General features: G+C 45.1%; 2 protein-coding genes across 21 annotated transcripts in view; one reads left to right on the top strand and one right to left on the bottom strand.

Annotated features, from left to right (window-relative positions):
- The window catches only part of LOC144889676 (uncharacterized), a 41,019-nt gene extending 16,988 nt beyond the window's left edge, over positions 1-24,031 (bottom strand). Inside the window, exons 1-3 of one of the 2 annotated variants that reach the window (XM_078770857.1) lie at positions 23,900-24,031; positions 17,725-17,878; positions 10,896-11,328 (exon numbers count right to left, since the gene is read on the bottom strand). In XM_078770857.1, coding sequence (XP_078626983.1) covers positions 10,896-11,316 — 421 coding nt within the window. In that variant the 5' untranslated portion in view covers positions 11,317-11,328; positions 17,725-17,878; positions 23,900-24,031. Of the gene's footprint in view, positions 1-10,895; positions 11,329-11,436; positions 11,512-17,724; positions 17,879-23,899 lie in introns of those variants that run through there. The other variant, XM_078770856.1, reaches the window with a different exon arrangement.
- The window catches only part of LOC137418230 (E3 ubiquitin/ISG15 ligase TRIM25-like), a 1,962,167-nt gene that overhangs the window by 541,096 nt on the left and 1,396,614 nt on the right, over positions 1-24,457 (top strand). The window lies entirely within an intron of this gene.

Here is a 24,457-nt window from a genome sequence, read left to right as displayed (position 1 = left end):
TCTGGAGAAAGCATTCGATAGGGTTCCATGTGAAGTAGTTACAGGGGTATTGAGGAAGTTAGGAGTGGAGGAATGGTTGATCAGAGTAGTGATGGCAATGTACAAAAGAGCACGCACAGCTGTAAGGACGAAGGACGGGAACAGTGGTGACTGAGGTGAAGGTGGGAGTGCATCAGGGGTCGGTACTAAGTCCACTACTATTTGTAGCTGTGATGGAGGTGCTGGCTCGGAACGTAAAGGAGGGTTTACCGTGGGAGTTGTTGTAGGCAGATGATCTGGTGTTGATTGCAGAAAGTATGGATGGACTGAAGGAGAATATGAACAAGTGGAAGGAATGTATGGAGACAAAAGGTCTGAAGGTGAATATCGGAAAAACCAAGGTGATGGCAAGTGGTAAAGCATGTGGTGAGGTGGAAAGAATTGGGAAGTGGCCATGTGCTGTGTGCAGGAAGGTGTCGGAGTGAATTCCATTCAATGTACAATGTGCGCTGAGTGGGTTCATCAAAAATGTAGTGGTTTGAGAGGGTCATTAACCAGTGTGGCACCTACATTCAAGTGTAAGATGTGCACAGAGGGAGCTGCAGATGGAGGAAATGTTGAGTTGGATCTTGGAGACGGCATGAAGCTGGAAGGTGTGAAAACATTTTGTTACCTTGGAGAAATGCTGAATGGAGAAGGTGGATCAGACTCGGCAACGGTTGCTTGAGTGAGATGTGCATGGAAGAAGTTTCGGGAACTGAGTGGCGTGCTGATGAGGAGGGGAGTGTCGTTGAAGCTGAAGGGAAAGGTGTATGCTGCATGTGTGAGAAGTGTTATGATTTATGGGAGCGAGACATGGGTAATGAACATCGAGCAGCAACGAAGGCTGGAAAGGGTGGAAATGCGCATGGTTCGGTGGATGTGTGGAGTATCGTTGAGAGAGAGGAAGACAAATGATGAATTGTGAAAGACGATGGGAATAGAGCCTGTGATGGATGCTGTGAAGAGAAACAGTTTGAGATGGTTTGGTCATGTGTTGAGGAAGGATGAAAGTGACTGGTTGATAAGAGTGATGGAAATGAATGTAGAAGGAAGTAGAGGACGGGGAAGACCGAGAAAGACTTGGCTTAAGATGGTCAAAGAAGAAATGCAGGCAAGGGGGTTATAACAAGGGGAGATGCAGAAAATAGGGAACAATGGAGAAGATTGTCATGGGGACCGCAAGGCTAACCCCCGCTCTTGCAGGGAAAATGGCCTTAAATGTCTGTTGCTGTGGTATGCATTCAGGTGAGGGATGAATGATGTTAATTATTATACTTTATACAATAGACCATGCCAAAGCCCATTATTCAACCCCTTCACACCAGTATCTGGTTAACCATTTCAAATGCAAAGAGATGGCAAATATAATGGTGTTTCGACAGATATGGTGCTTGAACAGACCGATAACAAGAATGCCAAAACGAAATTGTTCTTCGGGATTTCCCAAAGCCAATCAGTCATCAACAAATATCTGAAAGCATTGCCTGAGCTTACCACCATTTCTGAACATACACTCCGAATGGCAAACATGACAAGGGACGAGTTGTTTCCTGAAAAAGAGACAGCCTCAAAAGAGCGGGAGATAGTTTCTCGGATCCAGCTTGTTATCAAAGAGAAGATGATGCATCCATTCCGTCACAGCCAAGGAAAAGATCTAACCAATATTGCGACTGGCCATGTTGCATCATCCACAGAGCTCGTATCAGCCAAGGAGAAGGGACTTGAAGCACTTGCCCATGTTGAACAGAACAACTATGAAAAGGTAGTGCCGGTTCACCTCAAGACATTTACCGAAAAGGGAAAAAAGCCTGCAACAGCCGCATTGAAGGTGAAGCGACTTGACATTGAAGGGTCAGTTGCGAGATCATTATGCTTCGCACAAAACCTCGATGAATCACAGTAAATGGATGCCTTTGCCCATGAATGGGACAGTTACCCAAGTTCCCTATTCGACCAAGATGACGACCATCCTTGTGGGTATGCAATGCGCAAAGGAAACAAGGCTGATTATATCACAGCATTCAAATCATCAATGGGTAAAGACTGGGGAAGAACTAGACGATTTACCATCTACAGATCAGGAAAGTGCCATGATAGTGGACATGATGTTATTTGTCCAGCGATTTCAGGACATGGGTTGTGCAGACTTCACCCAGCTTCAGCAAAAATATCTTGATAGGATAATTAGCATGAGGCCAAAAGGATGTAAAACGATACACATATTAGGAGATAGATATGATATCAGCCCTCACAACAGCCTAAAACAGGAAGAAAGATGCAGGCGAGAAAGAGGCAAAAGGAATCACAATCAAAAGGAAAAAGAGGACATTCATCCCACACCCGTCCATACCTGTGCCAAAGTGGAAAAACTACATTGGAAAAAAAGAAAACAAGGAGAACCTTTTGAAGTACCTCTCTCAGTCATGGTGTCATGAAACGAATCGGATCCCTGAAGGATGTCAAATTGTCATTGGGGGATTCGCAGAAATAGCAATGATGCTGACCAGAGAATCGGCCCAGGAAGTTCCATCCCTATCAGGTTCAGGCCATGAAGAAGCAGATACTCTCATTTTTGCCCATGCTGCATATATAGCGAATGAACAGAAAGTTAAAAGAATTGTGGTACAGGCAAATGACACAGACATCATTGTCATGGGTATCTACCATATTACCCATACATCTGGTTTGAAGGAACTTTGGCTTCACAAAACTACATCATCTGCAGATGTGTTCTTGCCTTGCCACAGAATTTCTGATTACCTGCAATCAACCTTTCCCAATCTGAATATCACTGCAATGATACTTGCATGCCTATATACTCACAGGGTGCGACACAGTCAGTTACCCGTTCGACATTGGTAAAAACGGGCTCTTAACGTGGCACTTGCATGCACAGATTGCCTCGGTCCCTTGGAAGAATATGCTAATCCTGGAGAGGATTTGGAAGCAAAACCAAGCGTAATTCAGTCAGCTCAGAAATATTTCTATGCTTTGTATGGCAAAAAGGAGTTCAATGGCACACTGGATGAACTGAGATGTCATTTGTTTACGACAAAAAAAGGAGACATTCGTTCACTGCCAGCTACAGAGGATGCATTTCAGCTACATCTTCTTTGGGCACTGCATCAAATAGCTGTTTGTAAACGAGCCTGGTGTTGGCTTAGCGGTTAGGGTGCCGGCTTGGGATCCTAGGATCCTGGGTTTGAATCCCGGTCGATCGCTGAATTAACACCAGGGGGGTTGACTCAGCCTGTCATCCTTCCGAGGTCGGCAAATTGAGTACCAGCTTGCTGGGATGAATGATCCCGGTGTGTACCCCAGTTTAGAATAGGAACACCGTATCCCTGTGCATCGTAAGAGGCGACTAAGGGTTGGTGCCAGGAAGGGCATCCGGCCATAAAAACATTGCCTCAAAACAGGGAACCATGATTGTCATGGGGCCCGCAAGGCTAACCCCTGCTCTGGCGGGGAAAATGGCCTTAAAACGATCATTCATTTCATTCAAACGAGAAACAGAAATAAATCCGATTTTACCAGACCCAACAAAATTTGGAACGAAAAATTGAGAATGGGTCCTTGTTTGCAATCACAATGACAAAGGCTCCCAAACCCCACATTATCGTGACGTCATGTAAATGCCAAAAAGGACGTTGTCGACTTCGCTGTCCATGAAAATTAGCCAATGTCAAATGTACAATTGCCTGCGTTTGCTGTGGGATTCCTAAGCTTTGTGATCTAGCTGAATGAGATGGCCAAATGTGCATTTAAAAACATTGAGAATATTTGTAATTTAAGTTCTTTTTCTCGTTTCTTTTGGTCATTGGAAGCTCCATGAAAGCCTTCCATGTACAACATTGCATGATACTCTGATACGCCTGTCCCGGAATCATGAAATTGCTTCATTAGCGTATCGTGTGGTTTTGGCTAGGACTTTTGTTTTGACCATTTTTGCCTTTCTCAGTATTCTATTATCACTATTTTCCTGTCAGTAATATCTACATATGCATGGCTGGTTTATTTGTGAGGATATGTTTGCCTTTATAGGCTGCAGTTATCATTTAGAGAAAATACCAGTAACCATCATTTAACAATTAACGTATTAAATATCAGGTTCATGTTATCAGTCAATAAGGGTTAACTGCCAAACAAAGGGTTAAAAGAGACATTGAGAACTCAGAGTGATTAAAGCATCAAGATACTCTGATTGGATGTCCTTCCCTGCTTCAAAATAATCTTTGTTTCATTATTCTGAAAATTCCAATTTTTTACCATTTTCGCAATTTTTGTCCCTGAAACAGAAGGGGTTAACACTGTAATGCTAATATATTTGTAAAGTTTCTTGATATTAAAAACTTCCTATACAGTGCGTATCAAAAAAAGGCAATCCGAATTCAAGAGGTTAATATGCAAAGGTTATTTATTTTGACAATTTACATGTGGTTTAGTAATTAAGAGGAGATCCTCAGCTTTCCATTGATACCTTCCATGCATCATTGCTGTCACACATGACCGAGTACATGTTCATTGAAAATGACAAGTTCAAATCGCATTTTTACAAGTTTGGCTAATCGATGCAAGTCAGGATAATTGGTGCAAAATGAACGTCAGATGTGAACTTTTCTCAGGAATGATTGGCCTTTATGCACCCACAACTTCAACATGTCCACCTCCCCTTTCAACACAAAGCTCACAGCGGCGGAGCATGCCCTGTACTTCTCATCTCACCATAGCTGGATCATTCCGCAAAGCATCCATTTCATGTCGAATACGGCCCTGCAATTCGTCAAGATCACGGGGAGGAGTTACGAACACCTTGTTCTTTAAATGTCCCCAAAGGAAATAATCACATGGTGTGAGGTCAGGTGATCTTGGCGGCCATTCCACTGCATGGTTGAGGGCGATGACTCGGTCTCCACAGAGTTCCCTCAGTCAATCTCGGACAGCGATAAGATGATGTGCTGGGGCGACACCACAAACCTGTCGCTCAAAGTTCTCCTCCAGCTGCGGTAAAACTTCATCATTGATCAGCTGCAGATACCTGTTACCATTGACATTCCTTTGAAAGAAAAATGGTCCAATCACCTGAGCACTTCCACAAAATCCCAACCAAACAGTCCACTTTTGTCGATTCATCTTGGTGTCAAAATTAAATTCTGGGGGTTGTCCTGTCGGTGCATATTCAAGAACATTATGGGTATTGACCTTGCCGTCGATGGCAAAAGCAGCTTCATCGCCGATGACGAGATACCGCAGGAAATTGACATCTGCTTCGCAACGTGCTATCAACCATCTGGCAAGCACCAGCCTCCTGGCAAAATCCCCTGGCGTAAGTTGATGCCGGATGTGAATCTGATATGGATGTTGGTGGAGGTCCAGTCTTGTGATTCGGTTGAATGTTGCCGAAGGCAATCCCGTCCCATTTCGTCTTGCGCTGGTATCCCTAGGATGCTCCAAAACTTGCTGCCTTACTGCTGCAATGTTCATTTCCGATCGCCCAGTGCGCCTCTTACCAGAATTCTCCTTGTTGCGGTTCAGGCTAGTGCCATGCTCTTGGTATTTTCTAACATTCGCCCAGATGGTTTTGGCTGCTGGAGGCTCCCGTTCTGGGAAACATTCCCTGAACGCATCACGAGTTCGCTGCAAACTTTCAGTTTGGTGAAAGGTTGTAACCACGAAGGTCCGCTGTTCAGTCGTAAGTTGAACCATATTTTCAATGACTCAAACTGTCTCTAAACCCATACACTGTAGGTGTAGGCCCATCTTAAATACCCATCTTAAACAAAGGATGATGCAACCGACGATTACCAGACCAGCTTAACAATTTTACATAATCAACTTGGCAGTCGACAAGTAATGCGTCCATTTTAAACTGTCTTGCACCGATTAGCCAAACATGTAAAAATGCGATTTGAACTTGTCATTTTCAATGAACATGTACTCAGTCATGTGTGACAGCAATGATGCATGAAAGGCATCAATGGAAAGCTGAGGATCTCCTCATAATTGGTAAACCACATGTAAATTGTCAAACTAAATAACCTTTGCATATTAACCCCTTGAATTTGGATTACCTTTTTTTGATACGAACTGTATAGGAACTCTAAAATACAAGTCAGTTTTCTTTTTACAACCTCTTTGCATTTTTTTGATTTTAACCCTTTTATTGCACAGGTATCCCAGATTCTCACTTCCCCTTCAACTTTGTGACCTTTTGACCTCTGATGATGTCATCAATGACGTCATCAAAATTTGCATACCACCACTTTTTAGCCTGATGCAAGACCTTTCCAATGATACCCAACACAAGTGGTTTTATTAACGAAAAATACATAATAAAGGCATTCTTATTTCCCCTACCCCTAATTTTTGGCTCTAATCAAATCGGGATGCAAGTTCAGATTCGAGCCTATACAGTGAGTTTGCAAGAAGATCGGCCGAGTTAACAAGTCATTTCATATGCGGAATGTATATACCGACCCAAAAACACATAAGAAAAAAGTACAACATGTTTGACCACCTAAAACCTTAAATAGGCACATTTTTTCACTTTGGCCCCCCCTTCTAAGTGGTCTGAGAGGGTCAGTAACCAGTGTGGCAGCTACATTCAAGTGTAAGGTGTGCACAGAGGGAGCTGCAGATGGGGGAAATGTTGAGTTGGATCTTGGAGACGGCATGAAGCTGGAAGGTGTGAACACATTTTGCTACCCAGGAGACATGCTGAATGGAGAAGGTGGATCAGACTCGGCGACGGCTGCAAGAGTGAGAGTGCATGGAAGAGGTTTTGGGAACTGAGTGGCGCACTGACGAGGAGGGGAGTGTCGTTGAAGCTGAAGGGAAAGGTGTATGCTGCATGTGTGAGAAGTGTCATGATTTATCGGAGCGAGACATTGGTAATGAACGTAGAGCAGCAAAGAAGGCTGGAAAGGGTGGAAATGCGAATGGTTCGGTGGATGTGTGGAGTATCCTTAAGAGAAGACGACAAATGATGAATTGCGAAAGATGATGGGAAAAGAGCCTGTGATGGATGCTATGAAGAGAAACAGGTTCAGATGGTTTGGTCATGTGTTGAGGAAGGATGAAAGTAACTGATTGAGAAGAGTGATGGAAATAAATGTAGAAGGAAGTACAGGATGGGGAAGACCGAGAAAGACTTGGCTGAAGGTGGTGGCAGAAGAAATGCGGGCAAGAGGGTTAACAACGTGAGTTGTAGAAAATAGGGCAAAATGGAGGAGATTATCATGGGGCATGCAAGGCTAACCCCCACTCTAGCAGGGAAAATGGCCTAAAAATGCCTGTTGTTGTGGTTATTTCCTCAACCTATCCACCCTTCTTTGCCATTCTCTCTTTCCCCATCCGCACCAAATGATGAGCCCAATTTAGAAGGAATTTCAGCAATCTCCATGTCAAGCTCATCTGCACACCAATGTCCTCCCTCAGTTCATTCCATTCTCCTTCTATCCACCCTCTTCACCCCCACAATCCTCTTGACTCAGTTGTTCTTGCAAACCTGCAGACTCTGTTGTTGTCTCTTGGTCAGTGCCACAATCTCCAGACCCAGAACGTAGGCCGGTGTTACACACCACGTCAGAACTTTCCCTTTTAATCTCATTAAAATCTGTCTGCCATTACACAATGCACCCTCCTCCACATGTATGCACCAACCAGAATCCTCCTCTGCACCTCTGACTCTGACTTACCACCCCCGATTGCTGTTCCCCTCCAGATACTCAAACCTATTTCATTGTATGATCTCCTTCCCCTACAACCTGATATTCATTTTTTACTCTGCTGTCCAACCCACATCACCTCCGTCTTCTCCATGCTCATTTTCAGCCCAAGTTTCTCAAATGCCTCCTTCCACTCCCCCATACTTCCTGCATCTCCTGCCCACACTCCACCTCAACAGTGAGATCATCCTCAAACAATATCCTCCCCAGAATATCTTTCATGTTTACCTTTCTACTTTCCAGCTTCATCACCATGATAAACAGGAGTGAGCTGAGAGCACTTCCTTACCTCAAACCGAAGTTCACATTGAACTCCAACATCCGAGGACCAACCAAAACTCTTCTCTTTGTTCCGTCACTCCCATCTTCTGCTTCTTCCGTCACAGAAGCAGAACTTCTGCTTCCGTCACTCCCATCCATCTCAGCATCTCAGTGTCACCATCACCATGTCTCTCAGATTAAAGGCCTTCTACAGATCCACAAATCCCAAAGACATTTCACCTTGCACCTCCAACCGCTTCTCCGCCAGCTGTCTCAGCGTGAACATCCCTTCTGTCATTCCCCTACCCTTTCTAAACCCCTGCTGCTCTTCTCTGATCTCCTTCTCCACACTCTTCCTTTTCCTCCTGTCCAGAACCCTCTCCCTGACCATCATGACATGATGAAGGAATGTAATGCCCCTGTACTTCCCCAGATCTTGAACACCCCCATACCCTTTCATATCGGCACAATTAACCCCATCCTTCACGCCTCCGGAATTGACCCATCTCTCATACATACAGACTTGGCATTTAATATGGAATTTTTTTTTTCTTGACTTGGGTTTACTTTCTGAACTCAGTATATAAATCTGGTGAGTTTCTTTTACCCTTTGGTGATGTCTTTGTTGAAAGAACCATGTCACTGATTGTCTTTCACAGCAAGAAGTCAATAACAGGATTATATCGCAGGTGGCGTGACAAAATGTAAGGACAGGTCCATTTGACGATTGGCTTCACAATCGGGCATATAAGGGGTGTTGCGTTCTGTATTCGTGGAAAACAACTGCTGCACGTCCACAAAAGTTATTGCCGCTTCCTCTGGAGATAGTCCGTCAACTTGACAATGCTGTTTGTCATGGAGTGGTGGCTTTACGAAATTCTGGCATGAAACAGCATGCTATTGCTCGGCAGTATGGCATCACTCAAGGTCAGGTGTTAAAGATCCTGAAACGATATGCTAAGAGGGGTGTCCCTACTCCAATACCGAGGCCAGTACGTCCACGCAGAACCACAATTAGAGATGATCGCCAGCTGCACCGGTTAGTCTGCAATGGCCGTACCAAGTCAGCTAATCGGCTTAGGGCTGAGTGGCAGCAACTGACAAATGTGCCTGTATCCAGAAGGCTAGTCAACCAATGACTGGTTCAAGCAGGCTATCGTGCCAGGCGTCCCCTGAGAAAGCCACGCCTGACCAGACAACACAGCCAGCGCCGATTGCAGTGGGCCAGAGAGCACCATCAATGGCAGCCAGGACACTGGAATCACGTGACCTTCAGTGACGAGTCTAGATTTCTGGTCTATTGTCAAGATGGCCACGTCCGAGTGCGCAGACAAGTGCATGAAGCCCACAACGAAGATTGTATAGTGCCAAGAGTCCAAGCTGGAGGTGGTGGGGTGACCGTTTGGGCTGCTTTTCATGCAAGGGGAAAAACTGACCTGGTTGTTCTTAATGGAAACCTGAACCAGTTCAAGTACAGGGTCATTCTGGAAGAAACATTGCTTCCATTTGCTCGTGCAGCCTTTCGAGGAAACTTTGTCTTCCAAGATGACAGTGCACGGCCTCATCGTGCTCGCATGATCCAACGCTTTCTTGCTGACCGTGGTGTAGAGCATATGGAGTGGCCTGCCATGTCCCGGATATGAATCCGATAGAGAACTTGTGGGCAGAATTAACATGTCAAATCGACAACTAGGACCAGCAGCCAACCTCTGTGCGTGAATTGCAGCAGACTATTGTCACTGCATGGCAATCGATTCCTGTCCAAACCTTGGCAAATCTCGTGAACAGCATGCCTCGACGTGTACGTGCTCTCCTGAATGTTCGTGGGGGTTACACGAAGTACTGAACTGTAATTTAACTGTCTGTAATCCCATTTGTAATTTAGCTTTTGTTTTTGTTGAAAAATTTTTTGGCTAATGTGCAAAATAGAGATACTTCAGGAAAACGTACATAGGTTTAACACAGTACTGTCGGTGAATTGAATTCGATATCAGTTTTCATAACTTTCAAGGATCAATTTATTTGTTTCGAAATGTCAAATGTGCTTTTTGTTTCTTTTAAAGGTCACATTAACAAAATCTAGAATAATTTCAACATAATTCCAATGAACTTTTGGTTCTAAGTCATCTTGAAAAGTAAGTTCACCCCCACCAAAAAAATATTCCATATTAAATGCCAAGTCTGTACATTCAATAAAGTCTTTTTCCACCTGACTCCAACTTCTCCTGCTGCAATTACCATTTGTCTACATACATCAATGCCTAGCGCCCTTCCCTTTTTCGTCCTCTTCAATGCGTCCGCATTTCCGTCCGCATTTCCTCTTCCTTGATCTTCACTTTTCCTTCCACATGACTCTGCAGTTGCTGCTCGCTGTTGCTTCCTTCCAGATTCAGCAGCTCGTTGAAATTTCCTTCACACACTTTCAACCGTGCACCCCTCTCTGTCACTGGCCTTCCGCCCCCCATCCTTAAATCACCACCCCTCCCTTCATGTCTTTGCTATCCTCATTCCTGTCACGAGTCAATTTATGGATAAACTTCCTCCCTCCCTCCTCTTCAAACTTGTTGTACATTTCCTCTTTCATATCATTCCTTGCCTTATCTACATATTTTCTTGCTGCTTTCTTCTTCTGCCCATACAGGTGCAGCACCCCACATCAAGCTGTCTACCTCTATCATTGATCTTCAATGACCTCTTCCAAACCTGCTTATTTTCACCAACTGGCTTCGCTACTTCCTCTGTCCACCATACCTGGTTTATATCCATTGACAATGCACCCTTTCCTTGCGTCCTTCCAAACAACACTTCTGCAATTCCCTTACATGCCTCTCTGGTGGAAAATCAAGATATTTGTTGACATGTGATGTTGTATTAAAAGTTACTTACCAGACGTGGGTCGTAATCCGTCATCCTGAGAGTGGAGGCAGGAGAAATCACTGAACCCGATTCCATGGAAACTAGGAACATTTTCCAGCTGCACATTTTGGGATCCGAAAATCTTTTCACAGAAACTGGAAAGTTCCCAAATAACATTCTCCAAGTTGATGAAAATACTTCCCAAAAGAGAAGAACCTGCAATCTGGACATCTTGCGGCTTCGAAAATGAATTCATAAATTTACAGAAGTCAGCATACATTGCAAATTGTAATTTCTCCTTGGCGAGAGAGAGGAGCTCGGTCCACAATGGATCCGACTCAGTTATAGCTCGAATAACCTTCTGATTCTCAATTCCAAGCTTATCGATCACTGCTTGGGCTGTTTCTGCTCTCAGGCCTTGGGACTTGAGCCATTCCAAGAAGCTCTCCATTTCACCGATTACCTGCCAAGGATACAATGCTTATGTTAATCACAGAAAAGTTACATATGTTATTTTCTTCCCTCAATTTGGAACGTTTTGCGAGTTATCTTAACCAATTTAATAACATACCCAGCTAAACGGTAAACTTATCCAGCTTGATCGCCACATTTAGACTGACAGTATACGTAAGAGACAGCCACACTCACCTTTGAGCTGTGAAGCATGGTCACAAATAAATGATTTGCTCGTACCTTATCCTGATGAGCCCAAAATAAGGCGGTAAGCTGCATCGGCCACTCTAATTCCATGTATTTGTGACCAAAAATCTGTCTTCAAAGACCTGAACAGCACATGGATGCGATCCGAGTTTGAAGATGTGTTGACGTAATTTACGCATTTGACATCAGCTTCACGTCGCGTTCAGCGTCCGAATTGATCCTCTTGTTTAATACACACGTACACATAAAACCTGTTTATATTTTCCTCTCAATGCAATTGTCTCACACACCTGCACTAAGAAGTCTCTATTTTCCTGGAAGTTAAACTTTTCAGGTTCAACATACATGATCCTGTCATCTCAGAAACTTACAGTTGTATGTAACTGTCTGCAGCCAGGGATTAAATAAAATATAATAAAAATAATAATAATAATAACAACAACTTTATTTGGTTCCTTATTCAAGACATTTAAACCTTAAATATAGAGTGCTATTTAAATCAGTGGGATACTGGGTTTGCTTCTGAGCACCAATCAGATCAATCCGAGGTGGGATGGGTGAGAGGCCGACTCACGGAATAACATTCAAATTTGCTTTCAGTTTATTCCTGGTCTTTCATTTTGTGCCAGTCACAAGTGAAAACCCTGACTCACACAGGTATGTGGTGGTGAAAGGTAACAGTAACTTCATTGCCCGCTCTGACTGATTCCCCTGTCACTGTAAATCAAACTTAATAAAGTCGGGGTCATATTTTCTGACGATGTGTTTCACCTCCTTTTAGCGACTCCTGATTGCAAAACCGGTTTGCAGAGTGTTTAGCTTTGTCGGCTCAGTGTATTTGGTATACCTCCCCAGAATCCAGATGATCCCTGTTGTATCCTTGAGAACCACATATACCGAGTATCCCAGTCTATTATTCCAGTATTCCTGTCAAAGTACTTCTCATTGTATGTTTATCGCATATATTTATGACAAATTAATTGCGGAAATATTTTTCCTCATGGGGAGTTGATCATCCATATTAAATTTCGCATTGATCCATTCTGCAGTTTTGGAGAAGAAAAAAGTTGAATGTTTTCCTCAACTCCAAGATGGCCGCCAAATTACATGACTGATGCCATCATAGGTCACAAATATATTTGCCACATCAGTCGTTAATCATATGCATGAAATTTTGCATTGATCTATTAAGAGGTATGTGCAATGATGATTGGAAACCTCTTGGTGAACGTCATCTCGGGATATGCTCCGCAGGTTGGTCGGAGCGATGAAGAGAAGACCAGGTTCTGGTGTGCGATAGAGAAACTGATGGAAAACGTGAAAGATTAGGAAGTTGTTGTGGTAGGAGGAGACCCAAATGGACATGTGGGAAGGAGTATGGACAGTTTTGAGGGAGTTCATGGGGGTTACGGATATGGTGTGAGAAATGGAGAAGGTGAAAGGATTTTGGAGTTTGCTGATGGAGATGAATTGTTGATTTGTAATACACAGTTCCAGAAAGAGGATAATAAGCTTGATACATACACGTCAGGTGGGTCGACGCCAACCGTTGACTACCTGATGGTGCGTAGGCGAGATAGGGGCACCTCCGGGACACAAAGGTGATCCCGGGGGAGGAGGCTGTTTCACAGCACCACTTGGTTGTCTGCGACATAAGGGTGAAAGGTGTGAGGAGAGCTCGGCGGGTGAAGTACCAACCGAGAATGAAGGTGTGGAGGTTGAAAGAGGTGACAGTAAGGGAGGCATTAAAAGAGAGGCTGAGTAGGGTAGAGGATGATGTGATTGAGCTTGAAAGTGATTGGATGTCAATGAAAGATAGTCTGTTGGGAGCCGTTGGTGAGGTATGTGGATGGACAAAAGGACCACCGAGGCACTCGGAAACATGGTGGTGGGATGATGAAGTTGGAAAGAGGGTTGATGAGAAGAGGAAGAAGTTCAAGGAGTGGCAGAAGAGGAAGGGTACGGGAGCAGAAAAAGCAGAGCATGAAAGTCATAAGGCAGCCAAGAAGGCTGCAAGAAAAGAGGCAGCAAAGGCGCAGGAGGCATGTCGGAAAATGTTTGGAGAACGCTTGGATTCGGAAGAGGGTCAGAGAGCGGTATTCAGGATTGCAAACAGATAGCGAAAGAGGTGTGATGTGATGGGGGTGAGTTGCTTGAAGGATTAAGTGGGACAAATCGTTGTGGGCCAAGATGGGATTAAAGGAAGATGGAAAAGATATATGGAAATGCTGTTGAATACAGAGAATGAATGGGATGGCAACATAGAGTAACCCAGTTTTAGGACCGGCAGAGAAGATAACTGAGAAGGAAGTTGAGGAAGCGATAAAAGCAATGAAGAGTAGAAAAGTGGGAGCGCCGACGGGAGTTGTAGGAGATATGTTGAATGCAGCAGTAAGTTGGGGTGTGAACAGAATGACAGAGATCTGTAATCTGGTGGTGAAAGAAGGCCGCATTCCAGTGGCTTGGGAACTGAGTACCCTCGTCCTTCTATACAAGGGGAAAGGTGACCCTCTGGAGTGTGGCTCAAACCGAGCGATAAAGTTATTGGAGCATGGCATGAAGGTATTGGAAAGGGTGTTGGAGAGGAGGATAAGGAAGAAGGTGAAGATCGACGAAATGCAGTTTGGATTTATGCCAGGAAGAGGAATGACAGACACGCTCTTTATTGTGAGGCAGTTGCAGGAGAAGTACATGGAGAAGAGGAAGAAGTTGTTTCTTGGGTTTGTTGATCTGGAGAAAGCATTCGATGGGGTTCCACGCGAAGTATTGACATGGGCATTGAGGAAGTTGGGCGTGGAGGAATGGTTGATCAGAGTGGTGATGGCAATGTACAAAAGAGCGTGCACAGCTGTAAGGATGAAGGACGGGAACAGTGGTGAGTTTGAGGTGAAGGTGGGAGTGCATCAGGGTTCGGTACGAAGTCCACTACTATTTGAGGCTGTGATGGAGGTGCTGGCCCAGAATGTAAAGGAGGGTTTACTGTGGGAGTTGTTGTGCGCAGATGATCTGGTGTTGATTGCGGAAAGTATGGATAGACTGAAGGAAAAGCTGAACAAGTGGAAGGAATGTATGGAGACAAAAGGTCTGAAGGTGAATATCGGAAAGACGAAGGTGATGGCAAGTTGTAAAGCATGTGGTGAAGTGGAAAGAACTGGGAAGTGGCCATGTGCTGTGTGCAGGAAGGGTGTTGGAGTGAACTCCATTCAATCTACAATGTGCGCTGAGTGGGTTCATCAAAAATGTCGTGGTCTGAGAGGGTCATTAACCAGTGTGGCAGCTACATTCAAATGTAAGGTGTGCACAGAGGGAGCTGCAGATGGAGGAAATGTTGAGTTGGATCTTGGAGACGGTGTGAAGCTGGAAGGTGTGAAAACATTTTGCTTCCTCGGAGACATGCTGAATGGAGAAGGTGGATCAGACTCTGCAACGGTTGCTCGAGTGAGATGTGCATGGAAGAAGTTTCGGGAACTGAGTGGTGTACTGACGAGGAGGGGAGTGTCATTGAAGCTGAAGGGAAAGGTGTACGCTGCATGTGTGAGAAGTGTTATGATTTATGGGAGCGAGACATGGGTAATGAACGTAGAGCAGCAACGAAGGCTGGAAAGGGTGGAAATGCGAATGGTTCCATGGATGTGCGGAGTGTCGTTGAGAGAGAGGAAGACAAAGGATGAATAGCGAAAGATGATGGGAATAGAGCCTGTGTTTGATGCTGTGAAGAGGAACAGGTTGAGATGGTTTGGTCATGTGTTGAGGAAGGATGAAAGTGACTGGTTGAGAAGAGTGATGGAAATGAATGTAAAAGGAAGTGGAGAACAGTGAAGACCGAGAAAGACTTGGCTAAAGATGGTGGAAGAAGAAATGCGGGCAAGGGGGTTGACAAGGAGAGATGCAGAAAATAGGGCAAAATGGAGAAGATTGTCATGGGGACCGCAAGGCTGACCCCCGCTCTTGCAGGGAAAATGGCCTTAAAATGCATGTTTTTGTTGTTGTATTAAGAGGTACTCTGCAATGTATTATTACTTGCGAAAATCATTTTTTTCGCAAGTATTAATATATTCCTGAGTCTTACAAATAAGATCTTTCAAATATATTGGTTGGTCTTGTGCGTTATTCTGTCTGTCTGTCTGTCTGTCTGGCTGTATGTTAGTCGCCTGCAGGTCACAATTTTCAATCGATCTTCGCAAAACTTCATGAAATGGTAGAATTGGTCATAAGCAAGATGCCTATTGTTTTTGGGTCAAAAGGTCAATAGGTCAAAGGCAAAAGGTCACCAACTTTGTTAAATTTCTAAAATCCTTAATTTTCATCCGATTGACTTGAAATTTTAAGAGAATTTGCATATCTCATCAATAAAGTCAACCACCAAGTATTTTTGAGGTCTACCTTGGTCAAAAGGTCAACATCGGCCAAATTTCTAAAATCCTCAATTTTTATCTGATCGACTTGAAATTTTAAAAGGATTTGCATATCTGGTTACTGAATTCAAACCACAACTTGTTTTGAGGTCTACACAGGCCAAACGATCAACATCGGCCAGATTTATAAAATCATTAATTTTCATCCGATTGACTTGAAATTTTAAGAGAATTTGCATACCAGGTCACTGAATCCAACCACTAATTACTTTTGAGGTCATCATAGGCCAACAACCTATTTTAGGGATTTCACAAGTATCGTGCTATGCACGACATAGTTCTTGTTTAATTTTTTACTTGATTTCAAGATGGCAGTCAAACCATATGACTGATGACATAATAGTTTGCAAATATTTTCCCCCCACTAGTTTGTTCACATGTGTTTCAAGTTTTGTATGAATCCAATAGGCAGTTTCGCATTTTTTTTTTTTTAGTTTTATTTTTAATCCAATAGGGCCACCAAATCACATGACCCATAAAAAAAAAATTTCCACAAACTTTTATTCCCATACCGAGGTAATCATATTTTTTTAATTTCGCCTTTATCTTTTCAGCGGTTATAGAGATGTTTAAAGCTTGACATAATAAGCAATGGCAATTACATAACTTTACCTACAAAATGCAAGTCAAAACTGCAAAAACAAAATTCATGATGCACCAAGCTAAATTGGTATCTACAATGAGTTAACGTTTCGTGGAGCTATCTAGAACAGTTTTGTCTGAATAATCTCCAGAAAATGTGTTACAAGAACAATAGGCTTCTAGTGGGAACCTCACAGGAAGCCTGGTTAACCCGATACCATAACTGGCAACTTTAGTCAGCTTCACTATGTTAACAAATATAATTTCGTTCAAAAATTTTGGAGATTAGCAAAACTATACATTTTTGGAATATTCAGAGCATGAGGAATCCAAAAATTAATGTTGGCATTTGTGTAGACACCTTTGCGAAAATGACACTCAGGACAGTGATGAAGATAGTCAGGTGCACTTTGTTAACAAATATAATTTTGTTCAAAATTTTGGGATAAGGAAACCTGTACATTTTTGGAATCATCAGAGCATGGAGAATAAGAAAATCAATGTTGGCATTTGCACAGACACGTGCATGTCCGCCATTTTGGATTTTCAAAATGGCTGCCATAAAATACATATTTTGCACCATCTCGGCTTCTAGTCAACCTAGAAACTTGATTAAATATGCTAATCCTATGTTTTCTGGGCCAAGGAATCCAATAAAGGACTCAAAATAGTGCTCAGGATTAAAGAAAAGCAACAAACAAAGGCAATTGAAAGCCATTGTCTTTATATTTGTGATACAACTGTATTACATAATACATGATATTGCAAGTCCTTTAAAGTTATAGGTATGGGTTATAAAGCAAGAAAGCAGCCTTGTTAGTATCAGATTGAACTAAAAGTCCTATACACAGGATCTACTAGGTCTATACCATTCAGGAATATGCTTTTACAGATCTTCATCACTGTCCTGAGTGTCATTTTCGCAAAGGTGTCTACGCAAATACCAACATAAATTTTTGGATTCCTCATGCTCTGAATATTCAAAAAATATAGTTTTGCTAATTTCCCAAAAAATTGAACGAAAAAAACAGTGAACCTGACTACTTGGTACATCCAACAAAAAGAACCAATAACACCGTACAACTACGCAAAGTTATGTTATTGTAAAATTAAAATTCAGACAACTTATCATAATATACAGTTTCTGAAATAGTGGAGCATGACGCTCGAGTGTCCAGTTCCATTATGTCTGTGTGACCTACCGACCGTCACACTGAGTGCAACCGCTGGGGTTCAGCTTACGAAGAAGCGGAGCCGCTCGGGCTCGAACTGTGAAGAAGAGGAACACCGTCAAATAGGTTTACAGGAACGTTTGGGTCTCATACAGAAGGCGTTTTATTCGTTGACTCCGTGAAACTACAACATGAGAAACAAACAGCAAATTACCAACAAATCGCCATTATTGCAGTTCACACATTCGGCTTCAATACAAACAATCATGCAGCAGTTTGTCGTTCTGCACGATAAATCAGCAATGCCAATGCAATGGCGAAACACAAACCATTTGCAAAGCATTTACCTCACAAAGCGGAAAATGTACATAAAATCAATTTCTTACAGCTTAAGCAGCAAATGTATTATGTATCTATCTATATAATTATAAAATTGAAATCTTGCGTATTTGTATGTAACATTCGATTGGTCCGGGGGCGTGGCTTACCCCCTTTGAGAGAGTAGTAATATCCACCATTTTATTAACTCGAATAGCTTTGAGGCCTGTTTTGTAGGCCCGTGGTGTCTTGCTCTCTCTCTCAGTTTTATTTCAAATCAAATTCTATATATCATTTCGTTTTTCACAGTCGCTAACATAGTTTTAGACTCGGTTGAAAAAAAACGGGAAGAAAATCCGATGAAAGTTTCCGTTTATAGAACGAAATGAATTCTGAAAGGCTTGTATCTTCAAGGCCATTGAGTCTGTTTCACGCCTTTATCTTCAATCTAAGTCGCCATCTGATTTCATTTTTATCGATGGTTTTAGACTCGGTAAAAGAAATAATTGAGAACATTCACGCACACACGGGAAATTGCAGAGATATATTTTTAAAATCGCGCCACGTTGATATACGAAAATACACCGCCTAAAATAACAGGCATACAGTATATATCTTCGTCATTTCATTCAACATTATTACCCGGAAGTAAAATATGTTTCAGGAAACTACCGAGAGATATTTCTTCGATTTTTTTTATTATTTATATGCGCATACACTTTAAATAGGTTTATTTGAAATCTTTAATTTTCACAATGTAATTTATTTGTCATTTGATGATCGGCAAAACCATAGCACAAACACAATACTATTTGCAGGAAGAATGTCGTATCAACCCTCTGACGGCGCTACGGACGCGGACAACGAATCACACCTCACGTCTATGGACGCGAATAGCAACATCCGCACGAATCAGTCATCAATGATTTTCATTGACGTGCCTGGAGGCACAGGGAAGACGTTTCTTATCAACCTGATTCTCTCTAAAGTGAGAGCGAGCGGAGAAGTTGCCCCCTGCGGTGGCCTCATCTGGCATAGCTGCTACCCTCATGCCTGGTGGAAGAACAGCGCACTCAAGGTTCCAAATCCCTCTGACACCGAGGGAAGATGGCGTATGCAACATCGATAAAAATTCCACTATCGCAGACCTCTTTCGAAGTACAAAACCCATCGTGTGGGATGAGTGTCCAATGATCAGGAGAGAGAGTTTCGAGGCTGTGGATCGCACGTTGCATGATGTATGTGACAAAGATGAGCCTTTTGGAGGGATCTTGATGATATGCTGTGGTGATTTCCGTCAACGTGATCGGAGATAAGGGCCGAAATCACGTGTCACAGGTAATTGATTTAGAACGCTGGAGAGGTGAGCCTTATGGCTTGCTGGCCCAAATAATCTCCCTGATGATGTCCAGCGTTCGCTTTAGTTCTATTCTCATATCTATTCAAACTGACATTGACCCAACGGGTCATGGGTCGTCTAGGGTAGCATCATCGTCATCATTGGCTGAGGGGTAGCATCATTGGCTGAGGCGTAGCATCATTGGCTGAGGGGTAGCATCATTGGCTGAGGGGTAGCATCATTGGCTGAGGGGTAGCATCATTGGCTGAGGGGTAGCATCATTGGCTGAGGGGTAGCATCATTGGCTGAGGTGTAGCATCATTGGCTGAGGGGTCACATCATTGGCTGAGGGGTGGCATCATTGGCTGAGGGGTAGCATCATTGGCTGAGGGGTAGCATCATTGGCTGAGGGGTAGCATCATTGGCTGAGGGGTAGCATCATTGGCTGAGGGGTAGCATCATTGGCTGAGGGGTAGCATCATTGGCTGAGGTGTAGCATCATTGGCTGAGGGGTGACATCATTGGCTGAGGGGCGGCATCATTGGCTGAGGGGCGACATCATTGGCTGAGGGGTGGCATCATTGGCTGAGGGGCGACATCATTGGCTGAGGGGTGACATCATTGGCTGAGGGGCGACATCATTGGCTGAGGGGCGACATCATTGGCTGAGGGGCGACATCATTGGCTGAGGGGCGACATCATTGGCTGAGGGGCGGCATCATTGGCTGAGGGGCGACATCATTGGCTGAGGGGCGACATCATTGGCTGAGGTGCGACATCATTGGCTGAGGGGCGACATCATTGGCTGAGGGGCGACATCATTGGCTGAGGGGCGACATCATTGGCTGAGGGGCGACATCATTGGCTGAGGGGCGACATCATTGGCTGAGGGGCGACATCATTGGCTGAGGGGTGACATCATTGGCTGAGGGGCGGCATCATTGGCTGAGGGGCGGCATCATTGGCTGAGGGGCGACATCATTGGCTGAGGGGTAGCATCATTGGCTGAGGGGTAGCATCATTGGCTGAGGGGTAGCATCATTGGCTGAGGGGCGACATCATTGGCTGAGGGACGACATCATTGGCTGAGGGGTGACATCATTGGCTGAGGGGCGGCATCATTGGCTGAGGGGCGACATCATTGGCTGAGGGGTAGCATCATTGGCTGAGGGGTAGCATCATTGGCTGAGGGGTAGCATCATTGGCTGAGGGGTAGCATCATTGGCTGAGGGGTAGCATCATTGGCTGAGGGGCGACATCATTGGCTGAGGTGTAGCATCATTGGCTGAGGGGTGACATCATTGGCTGAGGTGTAGCATCATTGGCTGAGGGGCGACATCATTGGCTGAGGGGCGACATCATTGGATGAGGGGCGACATCATTGGCTGAGGTGTAGCATCATTGGCTGAGGGGCGACATCATTGGCTGAGGGGCGACATCATTGGCTGAGGTGTAGCATCATTGGCTGAGGGGCGACATCATTGGCTGAGGTGTAGCATCATTGGCTGAGGGGTGACATCATTGGCTGAGGTGTAGCATCATTGGCTGAGGGGTAGCATCATTGGCTGAGGGGTAGCATCATTGGCTGAGGGGTAGCATCATTGGCTGAGGGGTAGCATCATTGGCTGAGGGGTCACATCATTGGCTGAGGGGTAGCATCATTGGCTGAGGGGTGGCATCATTGGCTGAGGGGTAGCATCATTGGCTGAGGGGTAGCATCATTGGCTGAGGGGTAGCATCATTGGCTGAGGGGTCACATCATTGGCTGAGGGGTAGCATCATTGGCTGAGGGGCGACATCATTGGCTGAGGTGTAGCATCATTGGCTGAGGGGTAGCATCATTGGCTGAGGGGTAGCATCATTGGCTGAGGGGTAGCATCATTGGCTGAGGGGTCACATCATTGGCTGAGGCGTAGCATCATTGGCTGAGGGGCGACATCATTGGCTGAGGTGTAGCATCATTGGCTGAGGGGTAGCATCATTGGCTGAGGGGTGACATCATTGGCTGAGGGGTAGCATCATTGGCTGAGGGGTAGCATCATTGGCTGAGGGGTAGCATCATTGGCTGAGGGGTAGCATCATTGGCTGAGGGGTCACATCATTGGCTGAGGGGTAGCATCATTGGCTGAGGGGTAGCATCATTGGCTGAGGGGTGGCATCATTGGCTGAGGGGTGACATCATTGGCTGAGGGGTAACATCATTGGCTGAGGGGTAGCATCATTGGCTGAGGGGTCACATCATTGGCTGAGGGGTAGCATCATTGGCTGAGGGGTAGCATCATTGGCTGAGGGGTCACATCATTGGCTGAGGGGTCACATCATTGGCTGAGGGGTAGCATCATTGGCTGAGGGGTAGCATCATTGGCTGAGGGGTCACATCATTGGCTGAGGGGTAGCATCATTGGCTGAGGGGTGGCATCATTGGCTGAGGTGTAGCATCATTGGCTGAGGGGTCACATCATTGGCTGAGGGGTAGCATCATTGGCTGAGGGGTAGCATCATTGGCTGAGGGGTGGCATCATTGGCTGAGGTGTAGCATCATTGGCTGAGGGGTCACATCATTGGCTGAGGGGTAGCATCATTGGCTGAGGGGTAGCATCATTGGCTGAGGGGTCACATCATTGGCTGAGGGGTCACATCATTGGCTGAGGGGTAGCATCATTGGCTGAGGGGTAGCATCATTGGCTGAGGGGTCACATCATTGGCTGAGGGGTCACATCATTGGCTGAGGGGTAGCATCATTGGCTGAGGGGTAGCATCATTGGCTGAGGGGCGACATCATTGGCTGAGGTGTAGCATCATTGGCTGAGGGGTGACATCATTGGCTGAGGTGTAGCATCATTGGCTGAGGGGCGACATCATTGGCTGAGGGGCGACATCATTGGCTGAGGGGCGACATCATTGGCTGAGGTGTAGCATCATTGGCTGAGGGGCGACATCATTGGCTGAGGGGCGACATCATTGGCTGAGGTGTAGCATCATTGGCTGAGGGGCAACATCATTGGCTGAGGTGTAGCATCATTGGCTGAGGGGTGACATCATTGGCTGAGGTGTAGCATCATTGGCTGAGGGGTAGCATCATTGGCTGAGGGGTAGCATCATTGGCTGAGGGGTAGCATCATTGGCTGAGGGGTAGCATCATTGGCTGAGGGGTCACATCATTGGCTGAGGGGTAGCATCATTGGCTGAGGGGTGGCATCATTGGCTGAGGGGTAGCATCATTGGCTGAGGGGTAGCATCATTGGCTGAGGGGTAGCATCATTGGCTGAGGGGTCACATCATTGGCTGAGGGGTAGCATCATTGGCTGAGGGGCGACATCATTGGCTGAGGTGTAGCATCATTGGCTGAGGGGTAGCATCATTGGCTGAGGGGTAGCATCATTGGCTGAGGGGTAGCATCATTGGCAGAGCAGTCACATCATTGGCTGAGGGGTAGCATCATTGGCTGAGGGGCGACATCATTGGCTGAGGTGTAGCATCATTGGCTGAGGGGTAGCATCATTGGCTGAGGGGTGACATCATTGGCTGAGGGGTAACATCATTGGCTGAGGGGTAGCATCATTGGCTGAGGGGTCACATCATTGGCTGAGGGGTAGCATCATTGGCTGAGGGGTAGCATCATTGGCTGAGGTGTAGCATCATTGGCTGAGGGGTAGCATCATTGGCTGAGGGGTAGCATCATTGGCTGAGGGGTAGCATCATTGGCTGAGGGGTAGCATCATTGGCTGAGGGGTAGCATCATTGGCTGAGGGGTCACATCATTGGCTGAGGGGTAGCATCATTGGCTGAGGGGTAGCATCATTGGCTGAGGGGTGGCATCATTGGCTGAGGGGTGACATCATTGGCTGAGGGGTAACATCATTGGCTGAGGGGTAGCATCATTGGCTGAGGGGTCACATCATTGGCTGAGGGGTAGCATCATTGGCTGAGGGGTAGCATCATTGGCTGAGGGGTCACATCATTGGCTGAGGGGTCACATCATTGGCTGAGGGGTAGCATCATTGGCTGAGGGGTAGCATCATTGGCTGAGGGGTCACATCATTGGCTGAGGGGTAGCATCATTGGCTGAGGGGTGGCATCATTGGCTGAGGTGTAGCATCATTGGCTGAGGGGTCACATCATTGGCTGAGGGGTAGCATCATTGGCTGAGGGGTAGCATCATTGGCTGAGGGGTGGCATCATTGGCTGAGGTGTAGCATCATTGGCTGAGGGGTCACATCATTGGCTGAGGGGTAGCATCATTGGCTGAGGGGTCACATCATTGGCTGCGGGGTGGCATCATTGGCTGAGGGGTCTTCTCCTCACTGCTCATTACTAAAAACTGCTCTTCTATGTGAGGATTGATAAATAAAAGCAATTAGAACCAGTAAATTTAGTTTTATATGGCATTTTGCCTCTCTATTAGAAAGTGTGAGAAAATTATATATCTTCGCCATAGGTTGACCTTTGACCCCCACTGTAACCATGGTAACCCCTTAATTATATATAATAACATTGACCCAACGGGTCATGGGTCGTCTAGTCAAAGAAACAAATTAAATTACATACCAACCTTGGATCCTCAGTTAATCTTTTTCAGAGTTCATTGTTTAACCTCTTCACACCGTGGCCCGCGCCATGCGCTCTTCCTTTACGCGCGCTCCAGCTCGCCACAACATAAAATGTCCTAAAGACTTCTCCAGTTAAAAGATAAAAGATAAAAGATATAACTAACTACGTAGCCTAATGGTGTTGGTGGATGTTACAAAACCGAGATACAAATTGCTGTTACGAAAAGCACAACGTGAACTACCGATAAAAACACGATACACACAGCCGCTACACCGCCACACCCACCAGTACGGCAAAAAAAAAAAAAAAATTAGATTGCCACGAACAAATGTGGTCGGCAGACATCTATCTATAATTCCAGTAATCTCTGTCTGTCTGTACGTTTGTCTGTGACCGCTGTTTCTCGACAACCACGGGTCCGATATACTTTTAACTTGCCAGGTATATTGCTGGGGACCCGAGGATGTGCCTTTTCAAGGTTTCATATTAATCGGACAATTACTTACCGAGCTATGTCCAAAAAACGATTCAACCAATCAGAGAGCAGCGAACGAT

Source organism: Myxine glutinosa, chromosome 1, assembly GCF_964187855.1.
Source record: "Myxine glutinosa chromosome 1, kmMyxGlut1.1, whole genome shotgun sequence".
In the NCBI taxonomy this organism is placed as follows: Eukaryota; Metazoa; Chordata; class Myxini; order Myxiniformes; family Myxinidae; genus Myxine; species Myxine glutinosa.
Note: the sequence above shows the minus strand (reverse complement) of the source record. Positions and strands in the feature narration are given on the sequence as shown.